At 59.4% G+C, this 23,888-nt stretch overlaps 2 protein-coding genes across 7 annotated transcripts; both read right to left on the reverse strand.

Annotated features, from left to right (window-relative positions):
* Positions 1-293: 293 nt before the first annotated feature.
* LOC136005460 (gamma-secretase subunit Aph-1b-like) lies at positions 294-7,337 on the reverse strand. Its single transcript, XM_065662965.1, has 7 exons — positions 7,106-7,337; positions 4,187-4,357; positions 2,672-2,745; positions 2,404-2,526; positions 1,977-2,104; positions 1,621-1,744; positions 294-1,228 (listed from the first exon to the last, which is right to left on the reverse strand). Exons 1-7 carry the CDS (start codon positions 7,216-7,218, stop codon positions 1,191-1,193), a joined length of 771 nt encoding a protein of 256 aa, XP_065519037.1. The 5' UTR covers positions 7,219-7,337; the 3' UTR covers positions 294-1,190.
* A 2,739-nt stretch (positions 7,338-10,076) lies between these two features.
* TPM2 (tropomyosin 2) lies at positions 10,077-23,888 on the reverse strand. 6 transcript variants are annotated; one of them, XM_065661459.1, is made up of 9 exons: positions 23,669-23,881; positions 22,489-22,614; positions 16,012-16,145; positions 14,898-15,015; positions 14,724-14,794; positions 14,430-14,505; positions 13,728-13,790; positions 13,365-13,434; positions 10,077-10,381 (listed from the first exon to the last, which is right to left on the reverse strand). In XM_065661459.1, the coding sequence occupies exons 1-9, from the start codon at positions 23,780-23,782 to the stop codon at positions 10,299-10,301; spliced, it is 855 nt and encodes a 284-aa protein (XP_065517531.1). In that variant the 5' UTR covers positions 23,783-23,881; the 3' UTR covers positions 10,077-10,298. The 6 variants fall into 6 exon arrangements, with proteins under 6 accessions (XP_065517531.1, XP_065517530.1, XP_065517535.1 ...); XM_065661463.1 differs by lacking the exon at positions 10,077-10,381 and adding an exon at positions 10,388-11,579 and having other exon boundaries at positions 23,669-23,888; XM_065661460.1 differs by lacking the exon at positions 10,077-10,381 and adding an exon at positions 12,102-13,064 and having other exon boundaries at positions 23,669-23,888.

Consider the following 23,888-nt stretch of genomic DNA (forward strand, 5'->3'; position numbering starts at 1 on the left):
CCACCTTTCCTGGTGGCTCCAGGGCAGCTGGAGCTAAGCCCCAGGGAGCACCACAGCCGTGCCAAAGCAGAGACAAACAGGCCTGAGAGAGCAGGATAACCTCCAGATCCCAAAGTTATCAAACTAGAACTGAGCCCATTAGGACAGACAGAACAGGAGCAAGACCTCCAGCCAACTGGGATCTCCAACTGCCTGACCCCCCCCACCCTAGTCAGTCACACCAGCACAAGGCAATGTACCACTGCTGCACTGCTCCCCAGAAGGGCAGTGCTGCCAGCCACACACACCACCACTTCTCTATGGTACTTTTTTTTATTGGTATAAAAGCCCACGGTGGATAAAACTGCCTTCTCAGCCCTGAGCCCAATGGCAGTTTCTCCCTCCCAGCCCTGTGGCACAGCATCAGGGCTGGTGCCTGCCTAAAAATCCCCATTGAAGTACAGGAGAGGGCAACGATCCACTGGAATGGCTCCTTGAACCCCCTCCCTAAGCTGTGCCAGCCCTAGCTGCAGCATTGCATCACCTCCTGAGCCCTCCACCACCCTCCATGAATGCTGGGCCCTTTGGACACCATGTGTTCCCATTCCTCCTCCCGTTCTCAGCGCTGTCAGTCCCCTCGGATCCCCAAGCACCGTCCTCCCTGCACCAGGATGCCCGCTCACTGCAGATACTGCGGTCCAGCGCCAGTGTGGTGGCTGCCAGGGCAGCGAGGCTGGTCAAAGAGGTGGAGAAAGCAGCACCGCAGCCGTCAGCCCTGACCCAGAGCATGGCAGTGCTTTGCAAAGCCGCTTCCTCCACCCTGCAGCGAGGAGGTGATGCGGCCCCCTGAACCACAGGGGACAGCACATCTTCTGCAGAAGCGGGAGAAGCGATGGGTTTCTTTGGGCTCAGGCTTCCAGCGGTCCAAGGTAGCATCTTTCCCAGCAGGCTTACTGGGGCTCTGCCTGTGGCAGGGCCAGCAAAGATGGGTTCTCCAAAACCAAGCTGTTCTCTGGGGGCTGCCAAAGCCACGCTGCTCAGCTGGCTGCCACAGCTGGGCCACAGATGGACCCCAGTGCCAACCCCGCTGGGACTGGCTGGGGTCCCCCAGTCTGGGAGAAAAGGTATTGCAGAGAAGGTGACGGCTGCTCTTGCCACCAGGATGGAGGGGAGGGCAGGGGTGGCTGGGGACAGGAACATCCCGCGGGGCCTCAGGATCCCAGCTGAGGGCTGGCTCCGCTCTGTAGACCTGCAGGAACCAAGAGGAGCAAGGGCCAGTTTTGACCAGACTCCCTACCCCATCCCATTCCCCCAGGACAGGCAACAGCCCAACAACAGCCCCAAAACCCAGATTCTTCTCCAGAATGGCAGCCAAGGGGGTGACAGCAGTAAATGCTCCCACCTTCGCACTGTTCAAGGCCAGGCTGGACAGAGCCTTGGGCAGTACGGTCTAGAGTGTGAGGTGTCCCTGCCCATGGCAGGGGGATTGGAACTAGATGATCTTACGGTCTTTTCCAACACAAACCATTCTATGACACCATTGTTCCAGCCCCAGGGACACCCTCTCCCCATCCCAGCACCAGTCCTGGTACCCAGAAGGACCCGCAGGGTCTCCCACCCCCTTTATGGAGCAGGACTTACAGAGCAGGAAGCGCCTCAGGTTCTGGGCAGATCCCCCCGAGAGCATGTAAGCCCAGGCAGCAGCAGTGGCCATCACCAGGTAGGAGGGCACCAGGCTGCCCACGTACAGGGGGTTGCAAAACGTCTGGGAAGAGAGGTAGGAGAGGAGAGAGGTGAGCAGACAGGAGAGGACAGGGACAGGATGGTGATAACCACCTCAATGGATGCAGTGGGACAGGGGTTACCAGCTCCAGGATACAGAAATCCAACTGCCTCACTAGTGCTGAAGGCTGCTCTCCCCCAGCACAGGGACCACCACACACCACACCAACCCCAAATACAGGTTCCAGTGCAGAGCTCTGCTCCCAGCTACTCACCGACCCCGAAACAGTGAGGTGCATGATGACAACCACTGCAATCTCCCACCAGCGCCGATGCTCACAGCCGTGGAAAAAGATGATCCCCCAGAAGGTGTGAAGGAAAATCAGCACCATGGTCATAAAAGCTGCAGGGAGAAGGGTGTCACCGAAGAAGCACCACCCTGACCTGGCCTGCAGGCTACGGGTACCGCTGGGCCAGAATGGGAGATGCTGAGGCGGACCCCAAGCACGGAATGGATGCGGGAGAGGAGCAGGGAGGGTTACAGCAGAGAGAAGGAAGGGTTTGGCACAGACAGATGTGACAGGGTCTCAGATGGGTACAGGGTGCAGCATGGAGGGCACAGCATTAGGAGACTCCAGTCCTCCCACATCTGCTGCCTCTGTGGTGGGGCAGGGATGTGAGGGAAGGGTGCCAGTCACTCACCTGAGGTCAGGAAGTATAGCTGTGAGTCCCCGTGGATGCCCACTGTGCCAGGCCCTAATGAGTCTGCCAGGAGATTGATCATGGAGAAGGCGCCGCTCATGAGCCCAAAGCCCACGCCAGCCACTGCAGGACAGGGACACAGTCAGGCCCTCAGCCTCCCAGGGCCACCCCAGGCACTTCAGTGTGAGAAACTTCCCTTTCCCCCAGCACCATGTCCAGCCTGGCCTGGGATCACCCCTGGCCCTGCGGTCAGGATGCCAGCACTCACCATATGCCATTTGCTGGATGGAAATGGGGGAACAGCCATCCTCACTGAGAGCCACCAGCCCCTCGATGGCCTTCCTGTGGGATGAGAGCATGCTGGAGCACAGTGCACCACCAGGATGGAGCAGACAGGACCAGGGTCTCACTCTGCACCATCCACCCTCCTGGTAACCTCCCTGAGCTGCAGCACCCATCAGAGAGCATCTACGTGATCATCCTGAACCACCCGACAAACCACACACGTGAAAACCATAGGAAGCCACATAGATTTTCCACACAGGAATGTGAGTGCCATCTGGTGAATGGGACATGGGGTACAAAGCAAGCAGCACCCCCGTATGGACAGCAGTCCCAGTGCAGGTATGGGAGAAGCATGCACGGTGTACCTGATACCAGGCATTTGTACTCTTACAGGATATATGGAACAAAAAGGAGAGGGTGCAGGAAGAGCTCAAAGAGCAGAAAAATGCTTTGGGGAGGGAAACTGGGAGAGGTGAACTTCATAGTTTTCATCAGCTAGAGATGAGGAGGACTCCGGATGGCTGCTCAGCACAGGGAGTACAGCAGAGCTTACACAGAGACCCACAGGGCAAACTGAACGTGGTGTTTGTGTTAGAGGCTGCTCCACAGAGCTCTGACACCCTTTGCCTGCCTGCCTCCAGCAGCCCTGCCGCAGGGAGGTGTGCGAGCCTGCATACCCAGTCCTGGCCTTCCCACAGCCCCTCACCACTGCCCAGCCAACTGGGAAGGCTGAGGCATATAAGGGGTGCCAGCCCCAGCATCGCCTCCCTTGTCTGCCTGCCCAGCTCCAGCCAGGGTCCATCTGAAGGCAGGTGCTCACCCAACAGCAGCATAAGCTCCAGAGCTGACAATGCAGGACAGGGTGTTCTCACCCCGCAGCAGCACAAGCTCCAGGGTGGTGGTGCCGAGGAGGCTGGGAGCTGCTGAGGCTGCACTGAGACTTTGCCCTGGGCTGCCCAGGGCACAGGCCTGGTAGTGATGTGCTGCTACACAGAGCCCCAAAAACACCCTTGGGCTGTGCCTGCTCACACAAAACCATCCCTAAGAAATGAACAAGACTTGCCAGGAGGCGAGGGCAGCTCCACAACCTCTCTCTGTCCCCACACAGAAAGTGGGCACTTCCCAGTGCCTGGTGTCCTCCCTGGCATCCCCCAGATGCAGGAGCACTGCTGGTGCTACTCACCAGGGCAGCGGGGATGTGACACATCCTGCAGCTGCCCAAACCCACAGCCTCCTGTGCCAAAATCAAGGACACTCTATCAGCCCCCTCAGCCCTGGATGCTCCAGACCTTAATGCTGCTCTGCTCCACCACCTGAGACCCACTCAAGGTCAACATACCAACAGGGGTACTACCTGCGTGCTCCCAACAGGGATCAAGGTGGCTTGGTGCCATGCTCAGCATCATCCCCAGCCCAAGGGCTCCCAGCCACAATCTGGCACCCACCATGGTCAGTGGGACCATCAGCAGCTCTGGAGCAGGGTGGGAGATGCCCTTACCTGAGGAGCTTGTAGTACAGGAAGCGGAAGGCCTCCTGCAGCAGCACAGAGAACATCACCCCAAAGATCAAGAGACCCTTCTGCAATGGCTCATCCTGGGGGTTGCTGGCTTTGACCGCAATAAACCAGATGAGGGAGGAGAGCAGCAGCGACACCAGCCAGAAGAAAGCCCTGCAAGGGAGAGAGCTCCTGCTGGCACCGGTGCTGTTCTGGGACCAGTGTTGATACTGGTGCCATGCCCATCTATGCCTGCACCCCTGTGTGCCGGTGCTGGCATTGGCAGCTTGCTCCAGCCATACACAGTCTCCTACCAGTACCAGCACCATCCTGGTTCCAGTGCTGGGCAGGTGGTGCCTATACTGGTACCACTGCTGTGCCCCCAACTCCTCCTCCACTGATTACCAGTGCCCCCTTGTGCCCACACCAGTACCATGTTCATATCCTCACCGGTTCCAGCTGCAGTACCATACCCTACTGATCCCACAATGATACTGGTAACAGTGCCCCTGCTGCACACACGCACTAGTACCACTACCAACACTGCACTGGTACCAGTGCTCGACTGATCCCATGCCATTAGCGATACCAGTGTCCTCTGCATCATGCCCACATGAGGCGGTGACCACAGTGGTACCAGTACAATACCAGTGCCCCTGCTGTGCAAAGAATGAGTACCAGTACTGGTGCCTGTCATGCCCACAATGGTACCAGCACCAGCATGGATACTTGTGCTGCTGTCACACTCACAAGGGTATGAGCACCAGTACTGGAGCTCCTATTGCAACTATGACCACCAGTAAGAGTACCAGTGTTCCTAATATGCCCATGACTGTTCCAGTAAGGGAAACAATATCAGTGCCCTTCTCATGCAAGCACCAGTATGAGTATGGGTACTGGTCCCCCTGTTGTTCCTCTGCCAGTACCAGTTAGGTCTTTGTTTCTCCCAGTCTAATATATACACTACATCATGCCCATAATGGTACCAGCACTGACAATGGTACCGGTGACCCGCTCACACCCATACCAGTTCTGGCACCAGCACTGGTACCAGTACTCCCATCACACCCATACCAGCATACCAGTACCAGCATCAGCACTGGTATCAATGCCCCATCACACGAACACCAGCATCAGCAGTGGTACCAGTGCCTCCGTCACATCCATACCGGTACCACTACTGATACCAGTTCCCCTATCACATACATGCCAGCACCAGCACTCGTACCAGTTCCCCTGTCACATCCATACCCAGTACCAGCACTGGTTCCAGTACTCCTGTCACATCCATATCAAGTACCAGCACTGGTACCAGTGCCCTGTCACATCCATACCCAGTATTAGAACTGGTACCAGTGCCCCATCACATAAATACCAGCATCAGCAGTGGTACCAGTGCCCCTGTCACATCCATACCCGGTACCAGCATTGCTGCCAGTGCCCCTGTCACATCCATACCCAGTACTAGCACTGGTACCAGTGCCACTGTCACGTCCACAACCGGAACCACCACTGGTACCAGTGCCCCTGTCACATCCATACACAGTAACAGCACTGGTACCAGTGCCCCTGTCATGTCCATACATGGTACCAGTGCCCCATCACATCCGTATCAGTACCAGCACTGGCACCAATGCCCCTGTCACGTCCACAACCGGAACCACCATTGGTACCAGTGCCCCTGTCACATCCATACACAGTAACAGCACTGGTACCAGTGCCCCTGACACATCCATATATGGTACCAGCTCTGGTACCACTGCCCCTGTCACATCCATACCCAGTACCAGCACTGGTACCAGTGCCCTTGTCATGTCCATACCTGGTACCAGCACTGGTACCAGTTCCCCTGTCACATTCATACCAAGTACCAACACTGGTACCAGTGCTCCTGTCATGTCTGTATCAGTACCAGCACTGGTACCGGTGCCCCTGTCATGCCCATACCCGGTACCAGCACTGGTACCAGTTCCCCTATCACGACCATACCCAGTACCAGCACTGGTACCAGTGCCTCTGTCACATCCATATCCAGTACTAGCACTGGTACCAGTTCCCCTGTCATGTCCAGACCTGCTACCAGCACTGGTACCAGTTCCCCTATCACAACCATACCCAGTACCAGCACTGGTACCAGTGCCTCTGTCACATCCATATCCAGTACTAGCACTGGTACCAGTGCCTCTGTCACGTCCACACCCGGTACCAGCAGTGGTACCAGTGCCCCTGTCACGTCCATACATGGTACCAGCAGTGGTACGAGTTCCCCTGTCACGTCCAGACCCGGTAGCAGCACTGGTACCAGTGCCCCTGTCACGTCCATACCCAGTACCAGCACTGGTACCTGTGCCCCTGTCACGTCCAGACCCGGTAGCAGCACTGGTACCAGTGCCCCTGTCACGTCCACACCCGGTACCAGCACTGGTACCAGCTCCCCTGTCACATCCATACCCGGTACCAGCGCTGGTACCGGTGCCCCTGTCACATCCATACCCGGTACCAGCGCTGGTACCGGTGCCCCTGTCACATCCATACCCGGTACCAGCACTGGTACCAGCTCCCCTGTCACATCCATACCCGGTACCAGCGCTGGTACCGGTGCCCCTGTCACATCCATAGCCGGTACCAGCGCTGGCACCGGTGCCCCTGTCACATCCATAGCCGGTACCAGCGCTGGTACCGGTGCCCCTGTCACATCCATACCCGGTACCAGCGCTGGTACCAGTGCCCCTGTCACATCCATAGCCGGTACCAGCGCTGGTACCGGTGCCCCTGTCACATCCATAGCCGGTACCAGCGCTGGTACCAGTGCCCCCGTCGCGTCCACACCAGCAGCAACACTGGTGCCACACCAGCGCCACACCAGCACCAAGCAGCGGCGCCGCCCCCCCACCCCCGCGGTGCGGCCGGTCCCGGACTGACCCGGCGATGAGGATGATGATGCGGAGCGGGTCGCGGGCGATGGTGAAGAGGAAGAGGCCGAGCGCGGGCCCGAAGGCGATGAAGGTGCACCCGAAGAACACGGCGAGCGTCATGGCGGCGGGGCCCGGCGCTCGGTACCGGGACGGGGCCCGGCGCTCGCTGCGGACCGGACCGGCCCCGCGGACCCTGCCCCGCTCCCGCCCTTCCGGGACAATGACGTTACGCGACGGCTGCGCGCGCCGGCGCGGACGGAAGAGGCGCGGTGGGGCGGGGCCCCAGCGGGGGTGGGCGGGGCTAGGGGCGGGGTGGGCGGGGCTAGGGGCCGTGATGGCAAGGGGGGCGGCAGTGGGGACGGAGTTGGGGGGCGGAGTTGGGGGGCGGACAGGGGCCCCGATCCTGTCATGCAAGGACGTGGTTACACCCGGGGGAGCTTGGTCCTGGCACCTCACAGCACCCCCTGTGTACCCACAGGACCTGGGCCAGGCCAGGGCCAGGGCTAGCTGCCCCCAGGGGTCCCTAGCTTCCTGTCACCCCACTGTAGGTCTGCCTCGCTGCAGAGAGGCTCTGGTGCTGCTCCCAAACCCGCTGCATCCCCCAAGGATGTGGAGCGGTGGCCACACACTCCTGTTGCACAGCCCGATGGAGGGTGCAGTAACGAGTGCTAATACAGAGCGTGTGTAGCTCATACAGCAGTGAGAGTGCCGCACGGTCATGTCCATCGCATTTTCTTCTTACAATCTGCAGTGTAAATTTGCAGACTGTGAGCTTTGTGTGGCACTTGGCTTTGGGTGGCCTGACCTGTTCTGAAATCACTCAGATCCCTGCAGAACCCACACGGCTTGGTAATGCGGCTCTTCACACCCTCACCCCAAGCCTCTGGCTGTGAATGCAGGGCGGGGGGGGTGTGTGTGTGTGTGTTGGGGCTGGGCTGTCTGGCTCCGCAGAGCTCAACATGTCTCTACGATGCTCTTTGTGTGGTCCCTCCCCTCCAGCGCATAGTTCAGGGATATTGAACAGGAAGGGTTCGGAGATGAGCTGTGGCACCAGAGGGATGAGAATACTGGGGAAGAGAGCAGAGGTGAGAGGCTGCCAGAGGTTAATGCGGTGGTTCATCAATGGGGTGGCAGCCCACACCAGGGCTGAAAGCTGTTCGGGGAGATCTTCGATGTGTCAGGCCAAGGCAAACAAATCCAAAGGTTGAAATTCAACAGGAGAAGTGCAGGAGGAGAGAGGGAATGAGGGAGGAGGAGACGGGCACTGCAGTCCTCGGTGTGGGTCTGGGTGACGCATGTGGGGAGAGGCGCCCGAAAGGTCAAGCTCCCCTGACAGCAGCCTCACAGAGCTTCCCCTGCCCTGCGCCTCTGTGCAGGACTGAATAGGGAAGGAGATGGGTGGGAGCATGGATTAAATGCAAAGCTTTGATGAACCGTGAGAGATGGGCTCGTGCCTTTGGCACAGAGCATCAAGGGGGAGCAGCAGCCGGGGTCTCACTGCCAAACCAAGTCCAGGGGAAACAAAACAGGCTCTTGGAGCAGAGCGTAAACGGTGAAGTTGAATGTTCTGGTCCAAATCAGGAGGTAGCAGTGGCTAATGGGGAAAACCACCGGGTGTGAAAGGGCTCTTTGTCCCAGCAGGAAGGCAAAGGGTGCCCAGAGGCTGTGCTCTGCGGCGCACCCTGATAGAAGCCTTGTTTGCAGTGTGGAGTGCAGGCTCCCGTGGTTTACACTCGTGTTCCTTTCACAGCCAGACAAGGGCCTGCCTGGAAGCTGCTTTAACCAAGAAATGCAATGGCTCAGCTGATGTGCTATGGAAAACCAAGGCAGACCCAAGGAGGAGCTCCAGCCCTGCACTGTCCTCCCCTCCTTCCCTCGCTCACAGCAGGCCTCACACCCTGTGAGGACAACCACAAAATGAGCATTCCATGCAACAGGAGCCATTTTCCCTGTAGAGGCAGGTCTCGGAGCCAGAAACCAGAGATGCTGGTCTAGGGGAAGAGCAGGAGGCCGGCAGCACCTGGGCAGGAAAGAGATGCAATCTCAGCACCCTCCTTTCCTGAGCCGAGAGGTGCAGCAATAAAGGAAAGCAGCCAACAAAAGCTATCCCTGCCAGCCACTCACCGGGGTGATGGCCCCGCTCGGCAAGGGGTCAGCATGAATTCTGTTTCCTGGCAGCATGGGGTTGTGCTTTTAGAGGGATATCCGCCTGGTAGCGTGGGACAACAGGGCTCAGTGCACACCATGGAGGGGCCTGAAGCAGAAGGCAGGACTAGATCCTGACTTTGGGCATCCCCAGGAAATCCAGCCCGGTTTGGTGACAGGGATGAGACACATCCTGATGCTTTTCTCTTTGTGTTAAGGAAAATACAGCAAGCCAAAAGGAAACTTCCTGAATGCTTTGGGAAGCGGTTGCGTTAATATTTGCTGGTTTGTACAGCTGCCCCTCAGGCAGGCACTGGCAATAGAAAATGCAACTAGTAGGCAGGGTGAGCAGCTAACCCCAGACCTGGAGAAGACCCTCATAGCTAATGTGTGCATGCATGGTCACACACTTGTGTGTGTCCTTAGATGGTGTCTGAGGATGAACATGAACCACAAAGCAGACTCCATGGGGAGGTCAAAGACCATATGGCTTCCCCCAGTGCCAGGCAGGTAACATGCTGGCTGCAGAAGAGGACATGCCAGTGACATATGCCCATCACTGTGTGCTCGAAGTGGATGGTGAATTTGTCTGAGCTTTAGACATGGAGGTTTCGTGTGCATCCCAAGGAAGTGATTGAGGCAAGCAAATGCAGCCCAGATCTGGTGTGTCATCACTCCCTGCCCCCCATAGCCACAGAGGTCACCCTTATGCCAGCCATACCCTCCCTAGACTCGAGTCCCTGCAGAGCCTCCTTGCATAAACTGGGCAGGGAGGCCCCCACCACATCTCCCACTGCTTCTGCCTGACCACAAGGACTAAACGTACCCATTCCTCTTGTCAAACTGCTTTTATTTGGACATGAAGACAGGACAGAGCCAGTCAGGCTGTGCACAGACAAGATGCCCCCGAGCCACCGTGTAAGGCTGCAGGGCTTCCCTTCTCAATGGATGTGAGGATTTGGCCAAGACGCAGTACAGCTGATGACATCCTGAGCGTGCCAGTGAGGTGCACGTGTGGGGTAGGGAGGAGGGAAGGGAGGGATCCCCAAGGCAAATCAGAGGTTGTTCAGCTCCAACAAGGTCTGGTCCAGGACCTGGTGGATGCCCACGTTCTCCTCTTTGGCACTGGCCAGACTCTCTGTGAATACAAGGGACACCCAGCCACACACAGACACAAACCCACGTGTACCCAGGGGCAGACAGACCCACGCATACCACACCAGGCACACACACACGCACACAGATGGGCATGTCAGTACAGTGACAGCCTCCAGCCAAGCGGGGTGTCCCTGCGGAGCAGAGCCCACATGAACAGCCCCATTGTCGGCAGGGATGAGCTCCAGGACCTGCCAAGAGCGGCCAGGCCAGCCAGGCTGGTCACTGAAGGCGGTCCCCACTCTCCAGCATCTCCATCCTCCCATAGTGCCCTCTCGCCCATGGCTGGGCCCTTTGCAGTGCAGGTGCTGTTGGTGGGTACCATTCCCTGGCCACTCACCAGCACATCCTGCCCCAGGGCATCACCACGAGGCAGGCTGTGAGCATGTGCACAAACCCTTGGCCAGCAAAAGAGGAGAGCCAGTGCCTGCTGCATGACCCAGAAGTGGTCCGTGAAGGAGTGAGACAGCAGCCTGGGCAGGCAGAAGGACAGCAGAGAGAGAAGGAGCAGAGACAACAAGGCAGCCGAGGCTTGGTGTTCTCTTCCAAATGGCATCCTCCTTCCCTCTAGAGATGTGGATGGGACAAAAGCTCTGCCCACCCAGCCCCATCTACCAGCACTCCCTGCTGGGCTCTTTCCATGTCCCCTGCCCCAGGTTTGGGGCATCAGGCACTGTGGGTTCCAGCTCCTATCCCAGCACTCTGCAGGGACCCTGCTCCAAAGGCACCCTCCCTGCACAGTTTAGGGTGACCAGTGTGAGGAGGAAGAGGCTGGCTGCTGACTCCAGGGACAAGGGGAGGAAGGCAGTGATACAAACCACCGCATCCCTCCTCAGCAGGGCCAGGCTGATGCTGGGGCACAGCCATCACCACGTGGGCATCCCAAGACATCACAAAAACCCTCATTGCTCTCCCAAGAAAAAACAATCAGCTTCAGAAGGGTTCCCTGTCCCCCCCTCCCCAAGCAGGGCAGTTACCCCCAGGGGGAAAAGACAAGGCTGTACACCATGCCTAGCCCTAGGAAGTGGGTAGGGGCTCCTAACCCGGATCCAGCCTGGCCAAAATGGGGCAGGGGCGCTGGGACAGGGAGCTCTGTGCAGCTCAGTTGTTAAGCTCAGTAAGGATGACCCGCAGCTCGTTAGTGAGAACGCGGTTTTTCTCGGCCTCCCGCTGGGAACGCTCTATAGAGAAAACAGAGACGTCGGCGCAGCAGAGGAAAGAGAAAGAGAAAGACGAGTTAGTGAAAAGAGACAGCATTCCCCAAAGCCCTTGCTGGAAATCCCATAGCGGGGATGAGCTGGACTGGCAGGAACAGGCAGCCAGACACGGGACAGGGGCTGTAGCTCCATCAGTTTGGGAACTGGGTTCTGAGGCAGGATGCTGAGGAAGGAGGAGGAGGAGAACCACGGACCCATTTAGGGATTGCTGAGGAAGGTGATGCAGGAGAGACACCAGAGCTGACATCGCTGCTTGGAGGCAATGTCTGGGAGTGGAGACAGTGAACGGACAGAACCAGGTCTAACCCTGCTATTTCAGGCCTAAAATGTCATGGAGAAGGTGGCAGGAGATGAGGAAAGCTGCGTATGAGAGCCGTGGGGTGGTGGGGATGCCATGGCTGCGCCCACCTCCTACCACCCCGCTGCTAACACCCGCGTGAGACAGGCAGATGAGGGACAGAGCGGAATGAAGAAATCAAAGGAGAATCCAAGGAAAGAAAACGCTTTATTAAGACCAACTCAGTAACCCAGAGGGATAGAACATAAAAGTCATGAGATGCAAACTAAAGAGCGATGTGCAAAGGACAGAAAGGGAGGAGCAGGGGGTTTGTGTGCTGCCTGCCTGCCTGCATGGGACAAGGCTGCCTGTATAGCCAGACCCAACCCTCTATCCCCAGGGACTGAGCTTTGGCAGTGGAGGTGCTGCTTTCCCTCTGCAGGTCCTCCTCACCCTGGGCCCAGCGAGCAGCACCAGGGAGCTTTGCTGGGGGAGATGTGGGGGGCACGAGGCCCAGAATGGCAGGGTTCCCAGTGCCTCTGCTGCAAGGGAGCCAAGGAGGGAGCTGCTGGAGTGGAGGGCTCCTGGGCACAACCCAGTCCATCACTGGGCTGTGCAGCCACATGGGCACTGTCTGTCTGGTGCATGGGGGTCTCAAGGGCTGGTCCCCTGCCCTGCCAAACACCCCAAAGCACCTACATCTTGTCACAGAATCACAGAATCAGCTAGGTTGGAAAAGACCTTTAAGATCTTCAACCATTGCCGCAGGACTACCAAGACTAAACAGTTATCACTGAGGGTCCTCATCCACACGGGTTTTGATCACCTCCAGGGATGGTGATTCCACCACTTTGCTGGGCAGCCTGCTCCAATGCCTGAGCACCCTTTCAGTGAATAAATCTGTCTCCCCACTAAGGGGTATTGCAGGAACACGCTGACCCAAAGGAGCCGATGGACAGGCATGGGCTAGGAAGGACAGAGGAGGACAGAGCAGGCAGGGAGAGCAGTGGGACGGCCAGGCAGGCAAGTGGCTGAGCTGGGGAAGGGGAAGGTGGGCAGGGGGCTGCAGTGCTGGTGGCCGGTGTGGGCTCAGAGGGAGGTCATGTCATTAAGTGCATTGTCCAGCTCCTCGCTGATGGCTTTGTACTTCATCTTCTGCGCATACACTTCGTCTGCAGGCAGGGGGCAGGCGGGGGCAGATGGTGGAGCAGAGTGGGGGGCAGGTGGTGGAGAGAGAAAGAGTGGCTGTGAATGTGGGGCCAAGGAGCATGCAAGCATAGGTGGAGTGGATGCAGCTCTATTCCCCACCAAAGGCAGAGCCCAGACCCCAGAAGCTCTGTGCTCCCATCACGGCATCCAGCCTCACCCCTTATGGGACCCCTGACCATCTCCTCACCCCAGCCCCACAGGGGGCACATCCTGACCAGTGCTCCCCAAAAAAGAGGGGCTCAGGGCTGGTGGGGACATTTTACCTTCTAGATCATCAATGGTTTTCTCCAGCTTCGCCACAGACCTCTCTGCAAACTCGGCACGGGTCTCAGCCTGCAGAGCACAGTGGGGAGAGGGTGAGCTATGGGGTACCATGGGGATGGTACAGGCTGCACCATACCCTAAATGTGCCCCATCTGCACCTCTGGTACCCCTCCTCTGTGAGCCTTCCCCTGGGAAAGGCAAGGGACAAGGGCTCCATGGACTGACACACACTAAATCAGAGCAGGCTGATGGGGAAGCATCCCTGACCCAGGCACCTGCATGCAACCCGCACAGGATGGCACGTTCATGCCTGCACCAGTACAGTGCCAGCCCTTGTCCTGGGTTCAGCTGTAACACCTTACCTCCTTCAGCTTTTCCCCTAGATACTTGATTTCTTCCTCATACTTGTCCTCCTTGGAGGAATACTGCAGAGACAGAGAGAGGAACCCGTGAGCCCCATGGGGATGCCCCTGCCCATCCTTCACCCCAGCCAGGAGATCCCATCACCCCCAGACCCCACACACTCTGCCCTGCCCCAGCAGCCCCCACCAGGTCCTACCTTGTCAGCCTGGGCCTCCAGGGACTTCAAGTTGTTGGTGACAATTTTCAGCTCCTCCTCTAGGTCACCACATTTACTACATCCCAAGCAGGGGCCGCCAGGAGGGGGAGAGGGATGGGGAGGCAGGAGAGAAGAAGGGAGCAGAAAGAGCGGGTGCGGGGGAGGATGGAAAGAAAAGAGAGAAAACAAGTTGAGAGAGGAGAATACTCAGCACAGGCGGAGGAGGAGCAGAGCTGCTGCGAGCAGGAGCTGCTGGGGCGCATCCCTTCATCCGTTCCTTGTGCCTCCTTGCACACCCTGAGCATCACCGCTGGCCCCACCAAGGAGAGCAGGGATGGAGGGATGGAGGAGCGTGCCCAGCCTGTGCCCATTGGAGAGGAAGGCGAGGGGAGGTCGGTGGTGGAGGCAGCAGTGCAGAGAGGACAGAGGTGGGTTGCATGGTTTGAGGGACAGAGACAGAGAGAGGGGGCCTGCTGCACATCGCCCCGCGCCCCTGCACCAGTACCTCTTCCTCTGAGGCAATGAGGGATTTGAGAGTCTGGTCCATGGTCCGCAGCTCTTCTTCCAACTGTCTCACGCGGCTGGGGTGGAAGAGGGGCACCCAGCAGAGAACAGGGTCAAGGATGTGCTGCCGCCAGGTCAGCATCCCTCTGCCCCCAGCCTGCGAGCCCAGGAACCACCCCTGCTGCTCCAGAGAGGGACATCCCCATCCCAATGCAGACACCCCTATAGCTGCCAGGGATCTGGGGCAATGGCTGTATGGGACCCCCTTGCATTGCCCACCTAGAGCCCTGCTCACCTCTCTGCCACCTCTGCCCTCTCCTCTGAACGCTCCAGCTCCCCCTCAAGGACAACCAGCTTGCGGGCAACCTGTCAATGGAGCAAGAGGCATGCACTGGTTCCATATTTGCTGGGGACACAGGACAGCAAGGAGGTGCACCAGGGGTCAGGACCGGGGGAAGGGGACATGCACCTCCTCATATTTGCGGTCAGCCTCCTCAGCTATGTGTTTCGCCTCCTTCAGCTGCATTTCCTGGAGCTCCATCTTCTCCTCATCTTTCATGGCCCTGTTTTCGATGACCTTCATGCCTCTGTGGAAAGCCCAAGGGAGAAGATGTTATTGCTGTGGGTTACTGCTGCTCCTCCTGCCTGCCCACTGCATTCTAACTCCGCCATCCTCCACGTCCAGAGACACGGCACATCACACATGGGATAACCCTACCACACAGTAGGGTCACACCAGTGGTACCCCAAGGATGCTCTTGCACACAATAACAGCAGTGGAGCTGCCCCCAGGGCCATGTTCCAGAGTGAGAAGATGTGGCTATGGTGCTTCTCAACCAGGCAGGTCCTGAACCCATCATTTGTGGGGGGAAATATGTGCAGCCTAGGATGAGCCAGCCACAACCTTTAGGTAATGCTGGAAAACATCCTGTGGCAAAGAGCCTTTTCTCATTCACGTGTGATGCTCACAAGCAGAGTGGTCCCCATGAACCCTCACAGCAGGGATTCCTGCAGACCCTTCTGCCCTCCCTCAGATTCTGTTGCTCAAACTGGTCTTTGCCAATGGAGGGAAGAGCTCACGTAACTGTCAGGAATGCTGTGGCATGTCCGGGCACTCCCATTCAACCTGAGTGCCCTTGCCTGCATGGCTCCTGCCTGGGAAACCTGCCATGAGGATGGGGCAACACACTTTATACCACTGGTTTTATGAATGAGGCTGGTTCACTCTCGCAGTTCCCGGGCACAGATGTCCCCTCCTGGACTGCTGTTCAGCACTTGAGCATAGGAGGCTGCTCCGGGCTAGAAAACGAGCTCCAAGCACCCCGTGGCTTTGGTTACAACCTGATATTTAATCAAATTGTCCGTGATTTTGTGGGTGCCTTGGAATTTCAAAGCCTTTTAAGGAATGCCTGTGTCTGGGGAACTTCATTGCACTGCGGCTTTGCCCTGTCCCTTTGGGATCTGCAACAAAACCAGCTCAAACCCCATGAGGTCACTTCAGAAGGATCCCACAGTGAAACCAAGGGGGCTGCCTGCAATCACTGATGGTTCGCTGCCACCCCGGCTTTCCCTTCTGATCGCACCTCTCGCTCTCATCAGCCGCCTTCTCAGCCTCCTCCAGCTTCTGCAGGGCGGTGGCCAGGCGCTCCTGGGCTCGGTCCAGCTCCTCCTCTACCAGCTGGATACGGCGGTTCAGAGAAGCCACTTCAGCCTCAGCCTGGGGAGCAGAAACCCCTTGGTCAATGCATTGTCCCATATATATGTGTATGAATATATATATACACACACACACATATATACACAAAATACATATACGCATATTTCAAGAAGCATTTTCAGTGTTTACATCCACATTTGCTAACCATAATACCCCTTACACTGTGCAACAAGCCAGTGCTCACTGGAATGGGATGCCCAGCCAAACATCCATCCCCTTGCTTTTCCATACGGAAAACAGGGCTTTCTCTATCCCTGGAGCCCTTTTTGACACTGGCTCCTCCCAGCCACGCAACCCCATCCCTGCACGTGCAGCCCCTCCACTGTGTCCTCACACCTCCAGCTCCCGCCCTGGAGAGGGACGAGGCGCACCGGATGGGGTAGGGTGGCCTGTAGCAGCCGTGCCGTAACAGGGATGGTATTTGGGGTTTGCAGAGCAGTGAGTAAAGGGGGAGGAATGCCCCGTGCTGCTCCGCTCCCGAAAAGGAGATGGGAGCTGCTTGTGGATTTCCTGTTTACGGAGACAGTGGAGCGACACGGGGCAGCCTGAAGCCAAGCGCAGCCCCCCCAGCTCATGCATGGAACGGCACTAGGAGCAATGCAGCCAGTCACCCGCAGCAGGCTGATGCCCAGCCAAGCTGTGACTGCTGGGACCAACGGACCAGGGCCCCCTGCTTTCCCAGGCTCCCTGTGCGCAGGGTTGGGAGCTGCGGCCAGCCAGGAGCGGTGGCCCTGGACCCCCGCCAGCCCCTTGATGCCTGGCCTCGTGCTCTTTCCATTTGGTAAAGGCCTCCTGCTGCATCACCACCAACGGGAAAAGCTGCCTCAGCAGCTCCCGGCCCTGCTCCCCACTGGTGGGGCTGCGGGACGCGAACCCCAGGGGTGTAAAGGGATGGGTGGTGATGAGACCTCAGTGCGGCAGCAGCCCGGTGCACCAAGGCATGGCCAGGCGTGTGCCAGCACAGGGCATAATGTCTCCTGCTTATTCATGGGCTGGAGCAGGCCCGGTTGACTGCAGTGCCTGGCTCCCTGTGGCCTCATGCTCCAGCACTGGGAATGCCCCAGGGGACACTGGCCAAGCACAGGACGGTGAGAGAAGCAAGAGGCTGTTGCCCTGTATGGCCCCATAGAACACCCGTGGTCCCCTGTGGTGAGTCAGCAGGGTAGAGACAGGCACAGCCAGCAGGTCTCAGAGTGGGGCGAGGATGGCACAACAGCCACCTCTACCCCATGAACACCATTTATCCTGGCTCACCATCAGCTCATTCCTATCCCGACCAGCCCAACAGGGAGCTGGGGCTGGCTGGAGCAGGGTGATGCTCTGCCTGTGGCATCTGCATCACCTCACTGGGAGCCTTTTTCCCAGGGAAACACCCCCAAAGTGGGTCAGAGCTGCCTGGATGGACACTTGGGAACATGAGCGCTCTGACAGCTCCTGGTGACCGGGGAACCCGATCTGCGGCTGCAGGAAAGGGCCATTTCCTCCACACACCGCCCGAGTGACAACAACCAGGGTACCGCACCCAGCTCTGCCGCTCCTGATATGATGAGAATGTTGAAAGAGTGGGCATAGGGAAAAGAAAAGAAAGAAAAAGAAAAAACCCAGCCTCAACAACAAAAGAAGCCAAACCAGGGAACAAGCTGCAGCTTGGAAACGCCACCCCATTGCCACAGTGGAAATACTGGCCTTCTGTGGCAGTGGGAAGGGGTGGCTTTTCCCTGTGAAGGGACACGCAGGAGAGCTGAGGGCTCTGCGACCGCTACCACCCAGACCACAGAACCCGCTGGAAGCCCGACAAGAGCCCGGGTGTGGGATGTGTCTGCGCACGCCGCGGGAGGGGAGCGTTTCCCAGGATCTGCCCGACCCCAACCACAGCCACAGCAGAGCCACGGCAGAGCCACGGCAGAGCCACGGCAGAGCCGACTGCTCCCCGGAGCTCTGCCAGCCAGGGAAGCCCTGGGGAGCCCCGAGCATCCCTCCCAAGACCCACGGAGGAAGCAGCTCAGGAGGCAGCCCGGCGCTGGCCAAACCCCCTGCCCCAACGCAGCGACCACCGGCTCCCGGGGCACCTCCCGGCGCTCCGCAGCGGGGGGCACCACCGCGGGTACCAGGACGGGTTGGGGGGGTTAAGGGGTGGCCGTGCCCGCGGGGATGGATGTGTGCGGCGGGCCCGGGGCCGCCGGAGCATCCCGTGGGAGGAGCAGCCCCGCCGTGCCCCCGCCGCCTGCTCCCCGGGCGGCCCTTACCCGCTCCCGGGCCTGCCGCTCGGCATCGGCCTCCCGCTGCAGGTGCTCGGCGCGCTCCTCCGCCTCATCGGCCACCTGCTGCAGGCTCTGGATCTTCTTCTTGACGGCGTCGATGGAGCTGATGCCGGCCATGGCGGGGGGCTGCCGGCGGGGAGGCCGCGCCGACGAGCCCTTTGTGGGATCCGCCCGGCTCGGGCAGGAAGCGCTCAGGCAGCGGCCGCTCCCGCCGCCCGCCCTGCCTCCATCCCTTCCTGCTCCTCCTCCTCCTCCTCCTGCTGCTGCTGCTGCTGCCACCGGCCGGCCCGGCCAGCGTGCACGGCGCCACATCGGGAGGGATGCGCAGCCCCCAACAGGCGTAAACGGGACTTAGGGTGCCCACATGGGCTAGGACGCATGGGCACCCCCAGGCAGGTCCCTACCCCCACAGGGCATGATGCGAGGTGGGCTCTGGGCAGGACACGATGTCCCCCATCCGAGCAGCGCCTGGTGCCCCCCTCCCCGGCAGATGCACCATCTCCGTTGGTACGGCACATGGTCCCCCCAGGCAGGGCACACAGTGCCACCCCCGATGTGGGACACAGCGCCCCCCATGGCAGGGTACAGACTGCCCCCCCCCCGATATGGGACAGTGCCCTCTCTTCCCTGGCAGGGCACATAGTCCCCTCCCTGGGCATTGAGCATGGTGACCCCAGGCAGGGGTGTGCAGTCCCACTGAAACCCCTCAGAGCAATGCAGAGAAGCCCAGGAAGTCTATTCCTCTGGGAAAGAAGGAAGCCCAGGGAATCTGGGAATACCAGAGCCTAGCCCCTGTGAACCCCCATCGACACAGGACAGTGTACCCAACTGCTGCCCCCACACCTCCTGCTGCAGAGCTGAGGGATGTCACAAACTTCTTCCCTGTTGGGGCCGTAATAAGTAATAGGGGTAAATGGGGCAGAGCTGGCTCCTGGGCATCCTCCCACGGTACCTGGGCAGGAGCCGTGTGGGGCACAGCAATGTCACCAGTGGTCATCCTGATGCTCCTCCAAGTAAGGGCCTAGGTGAGCCCCACAGAAACCCATGGGGCCCATGGAGCTCCCTGCACCCTCCAGCTGCCCTGGGGGCTCTGCCCTATGGGGGAGGCATGTCCCCCAGCTCCTGGCTCTGCATCCTGGACGGGGCACATGCCTTGGTCCATCAGGAGAAGCCGATGCTGGTAACACTCAATCCTTCCTTAAGGAGCTCTGACAGCTCCCGGGCAGCCCCAGCTGCACTTCGTTCCTGCCTCTACAGACACCAGTTCCCAGTCTGACCCCTCCGGCTTCCCTTGGCTCCACGGCCAAGGGTCCGGCGTGGGGAGGAACCTGGCCACACCACCCTGCAGCCCCACATCACCCTGCTAAGAGGCGGTGCTGTGGGTCCCATGGGAGTACATGGCCTTAGCCTTGGCCTTCATCCCAGCCTATCCTCCCCCACTCGCAGTCCAGTGCCTGGGTGCCAAGAGTGCTGCCAAGCCAGCACAGGGTCAAAGAGTGGGGGTCCTTGGCAGCAGTGGGGCAGGGGTGCGCTGGCTGCAAGCAGGTTGGGAGGCAGGTAGGGGGGCTGCTCCCCTATTCCCAAGGCAGGCAGGCTGGGTGCCTCCTCCTCTGGCCCCACCCAGGGATGCAGTCACTTCCCAGCAGAGCCCCGTTCCCTCCCACCGGCTCTGGGAATCGCCAAATAAGAGCAAAGTCTCGGCCTGGGAGAGCAACCGGGGCGGGAACTTGGGTGAAGCTTTTCGGGATCATGGCCTGGGAACACGCAGTGGAGTTTCCCTGGGCCCTGCTGGGCCGGAGGGGATGGGCCACGGGATGGGGATGCAGGGGGCTGGAAGGAGCTGCCTGGCCTCGCACCGTGCCCCGCGGCTCCTGCCTGCATCCTGCCCGGGGCACCGCAGGCTGTCCCTCCGGGGCACACGAGGCGCTGGGGCCATGGGGCTGCCAGCAGCATGGTGCTGCCGACCGGCGGACAGGCTCTCCCCGGCCTCTGCCACCATCTGACCCCTCTCTGAGTGCGTGGAGGGGTCGAGAGGGGTCCCCAGGGCTACACGCACTGCCATCCAGTGCCAGGAGCAGGGCAGCGTGGAGCAGGGCGAGATGGATTCTCTTTAGGCATTTGGCGGTGCTCAAGGCTGGGCTGGATGGAGCTCTGAGCAGTTTGCTCTAGTGGAAGGTGTCCTTCCCCGCAGCAGCGGGTTGGAACTGGATGAGCTTTGAAGGTCCCTTCCAACACAAACAATTCTGGGATTCTATGAGCTTTTGACTTTTTTGCCAGGAGCAGGAGCCTGCCTAGATCACTGTGATGGGCCCTAATCTGACCATGGGATGGGGACTGCCTGTGCCCACAGGCATACGCTGTCCCGGCAGCCAGGGAGAGCATGGGGGTCCCCAGGGAGGTGGGCTTGGGGTCCACCCTGCTCTTCCCCCACCAGAGCCCAGAGCTGGCTGTGCCTTGCCGCAGGCGGTGACACCAGCCCTTAGCACTGTCAGCACATTCAGGCCCCTGGCGCAGGGACCCGGGGACTCCCAGAACCCTGCAGATGGGGCAGCATGTGCTCTGGCATGGACCCAGGGTGGCTGTGCGGTGATGGGGTCCCAGGCTGCCCTTCGCTGCATGCCCCATTCCAGCCTTTCCCTGGAGGGGCCGGTGTCCCACATCCACCCACTGTATCTGCTGGGATGGGATTCTCCATGCTGAAGCCTTCAGACTTGCTGAGCTGCTTTGGACCGAGAGTGAGACAACCCACCCTGCGTGCCCAGGATGGCACTGCACAGCACTGCCAGCAGCAAACCCTCTGCACCCCATGGCTGACGTCTGCCCAGTGCCCAGTGCCCTTTCCCCTGAGCACCACACTGGGGACGTCACATCCATGCTCAGCCAGACCCCAACACACCATTTGTCCTGTCCTGCACCAGCACAGACCCAGTCGTACCAGTGTAAACCGCACTACACACAGCAGCCACCCTGCCCAGCTTGGCATGCCTGCCCCATGCCAGGATAAATGGGCCCTCCAGAGGGTATTCAGTGTTTTAACTACTTAGTTTAGTACCTAACTAAACTGGGGCAGGTCCATAGGGTCAGCAAAATAAGGCTGGGGAGCTCCACCAATGCTCCCAGAGGCTTGCCCCCCCTGCCCCGCCGCGCAGAGACTTGTGTTGCCAGTGCTCGTCCTTGTCTGTTCACCCCTGTCCTTGGCATCCACCTCGGGGATTTGACGCATCTCCCCCATTTAGCTCCATTAAACCAGCTGGGATTGGATTTTTTGTTCTCAATCCTAAAAAGCCTGGCTGTGCCCTGCTGGCCGTCCTCCAGCCGGCTCCCCTTTAGCTTCTCCTCCTGTTTCTAGGGTTGGTTTTCATCAAAGAAGGACTGGGTATCAAAAGGAGGATATATTTATAGGGTGTCAAATACCCTGTGTGGCACCTCAGGTCGTTATACCCCGTTCCTGAGCTGCACACAGCTGTTCCACCCTTCATCTTGGCAGGGCACAAGCCAATTTCAACACCTTCCTAACATCTCCCTAGCGGGATCCATTTCCCAGGAGAAATATCAGTCATAGCACTAAATAAAACTCTTCCTGGCCTTGCCCTTCCCAGGGTACAAGGTGGCACATTGGACCCCAAAATGACCAAGTCCCCACACACACCCCCTGAGCATCCTTCCTTGCAGCCAGCCCTCAGCAGCAGGCCATGGGCAAAAGCATTTTCCTCTTCTCTACTCTTTCTCACTTTCCTGACACAGTTTAGCAAGTGCCACAGAGATTTCCCTACAAGTGTTGCAGAGCTGAGTGCTTGGGGATCAGTGACACAGCTCAGGACACTCATCCCCATCAGCTTTGGGGCGCTAGGCAGGACCAGGAACCTCAGCATTGCCCACTGCAGCTGGCCTGGCCCTGCAGCCCAAGCAGGATCCTTCGGTCCCTGTATCTCAGCCTGGTTCAGTGTCAGCATCGCAGGAATGGGATCCTGACAGTCTTCCCCATGGACACTTTCCATATAAGGCCCCCCTCTTCCTTCCCCCCCCCCCCCCCCGGAGGTCCAGTGCCTGTGCACGGCAGAGTTGCCGGTGCGCATACATACATCTGTAGCTTTCTTCTCCGCCTGCTCCAGCTTCTCCTGGGCCTCCTTCACAGCCTCGGAGTACTTCTCCACCTCATCCTCTGTGCCCTTCAGCTTCTTCTGCAGGCCCTGCTGCTCTTCCTCCAGCTGTGGAAGGGACAGAGCGGGGGGTCAGGGGCTGTGGTGATGCCCACCAGCCTGGGGAAGAACAGCCATCCTCCTCCTGGGGACACAGCAGGAGCATGACACTGTCCCTTTGTCAGCTGGGGTCCACACGTCCTCAGGGGGTCCTTGATCCCCATCTGAGCCCCAGCACCCCTGAGACTAGCGCAGTTTAGGGGGTGGTTCCCCCCCCCCCCATGTAGGGCACTTGAGGGGTCCTGACTTGAGGACACAGGTCAGGGAGGTAGGCAGCAAGAAGGTCCCTATCTCTATATGGGTGGAATGGCCCATGATATCCCCAAGGGTCTCGCTTGGTGGAGGGATAGGGAGCTGGCACTGGGTGTGTGTGGAGGGACCAAAGCGAACGGTCAGGGGCAGCAGTGTGGAGCACTGGTGTCTCGGATCAGGCACCCAGCAGGGTGAAGGTCCTCAGGGATGGGGACCTAGTGGCTTGCAAGTCTCAAGGGCCGGCCAACCCTCGAGCTGGGATCCACCCAGCAGGGCAAGGTCCTCAAGGCACGACACCCCTAGGACGGAGGTCCGCAGGCTGGACACTCAGAGTGAGGAGGTCCCCGGGACTGGGCACCCCTAGGACAGGGTCCCCAGGTGGGACATACAGCATCTAGAGGTCCCCAGGGTTGGAAATCCCTAGGGAGGAGGGTCCTCAGGATGAACCAACCTCTGGAAGAGGGTCCTCGGGGCTGGACACCCCTAGGGTGAAGGGTCTCCAAGCTGGATATCCAGCAGGATGGAGTCCCCAGGTTGGACACCCAGCACAAAGGGGTCCCCAATGCTTGGACACCCAGCACAAAGGGGTCCTCAGGCCTGGACACCCAACGGAACAGGCTCCCCACTGCTGGACACCCAGCAGGACAGGATCCTCAGGCTGGGCACCCAGTGGGGCAGTGTCCGAAGGGCTGGACACCCAACCGAACAAGGTCCCCAGGGCCGGACGCTCAGCAGGACAGAGTCCCCGAGGCTCAAGCCGCTTTTGGCTGTGGTCGCCGGGCAGCGCCGGGGGGGTCAGCGGGACACCCACCTGCTTGCAGCGGTCCTCCGCCTGCTTCTTGTCTGCCTCCGCCTGCTCGGCGCGGTCGATGGCGTTCTCCTTGTCCAGTTTCAGCATCTGCATCTTCTTCTTGATGGCCTCCATGGTGGCGGCGGGGCGGCGGCGGGGCGCGGGGCGGCGAAGGGAGCAGCACCGGGGGCGGCGGCGGGAGTACCGGGGACGGCGGCAGCACCGGCACTGGCCCCCCGGC

The sequence above is a fragment of the Lathamus discolor genome, chromosome Z, assembly GCF_037157495.1.
Source record: "Lathamus discolor isolate bLatDis1 chromosome Z, bLatDis1.hap1, whole genome shotgun sequence".
Taxonomy (NCBI): domain Eukaryota; kingdom Metazoa; phylum Chordata; class Aves; order Psittaciformes; family Psittacidae; genus Lathamus; species Lathamus discolor.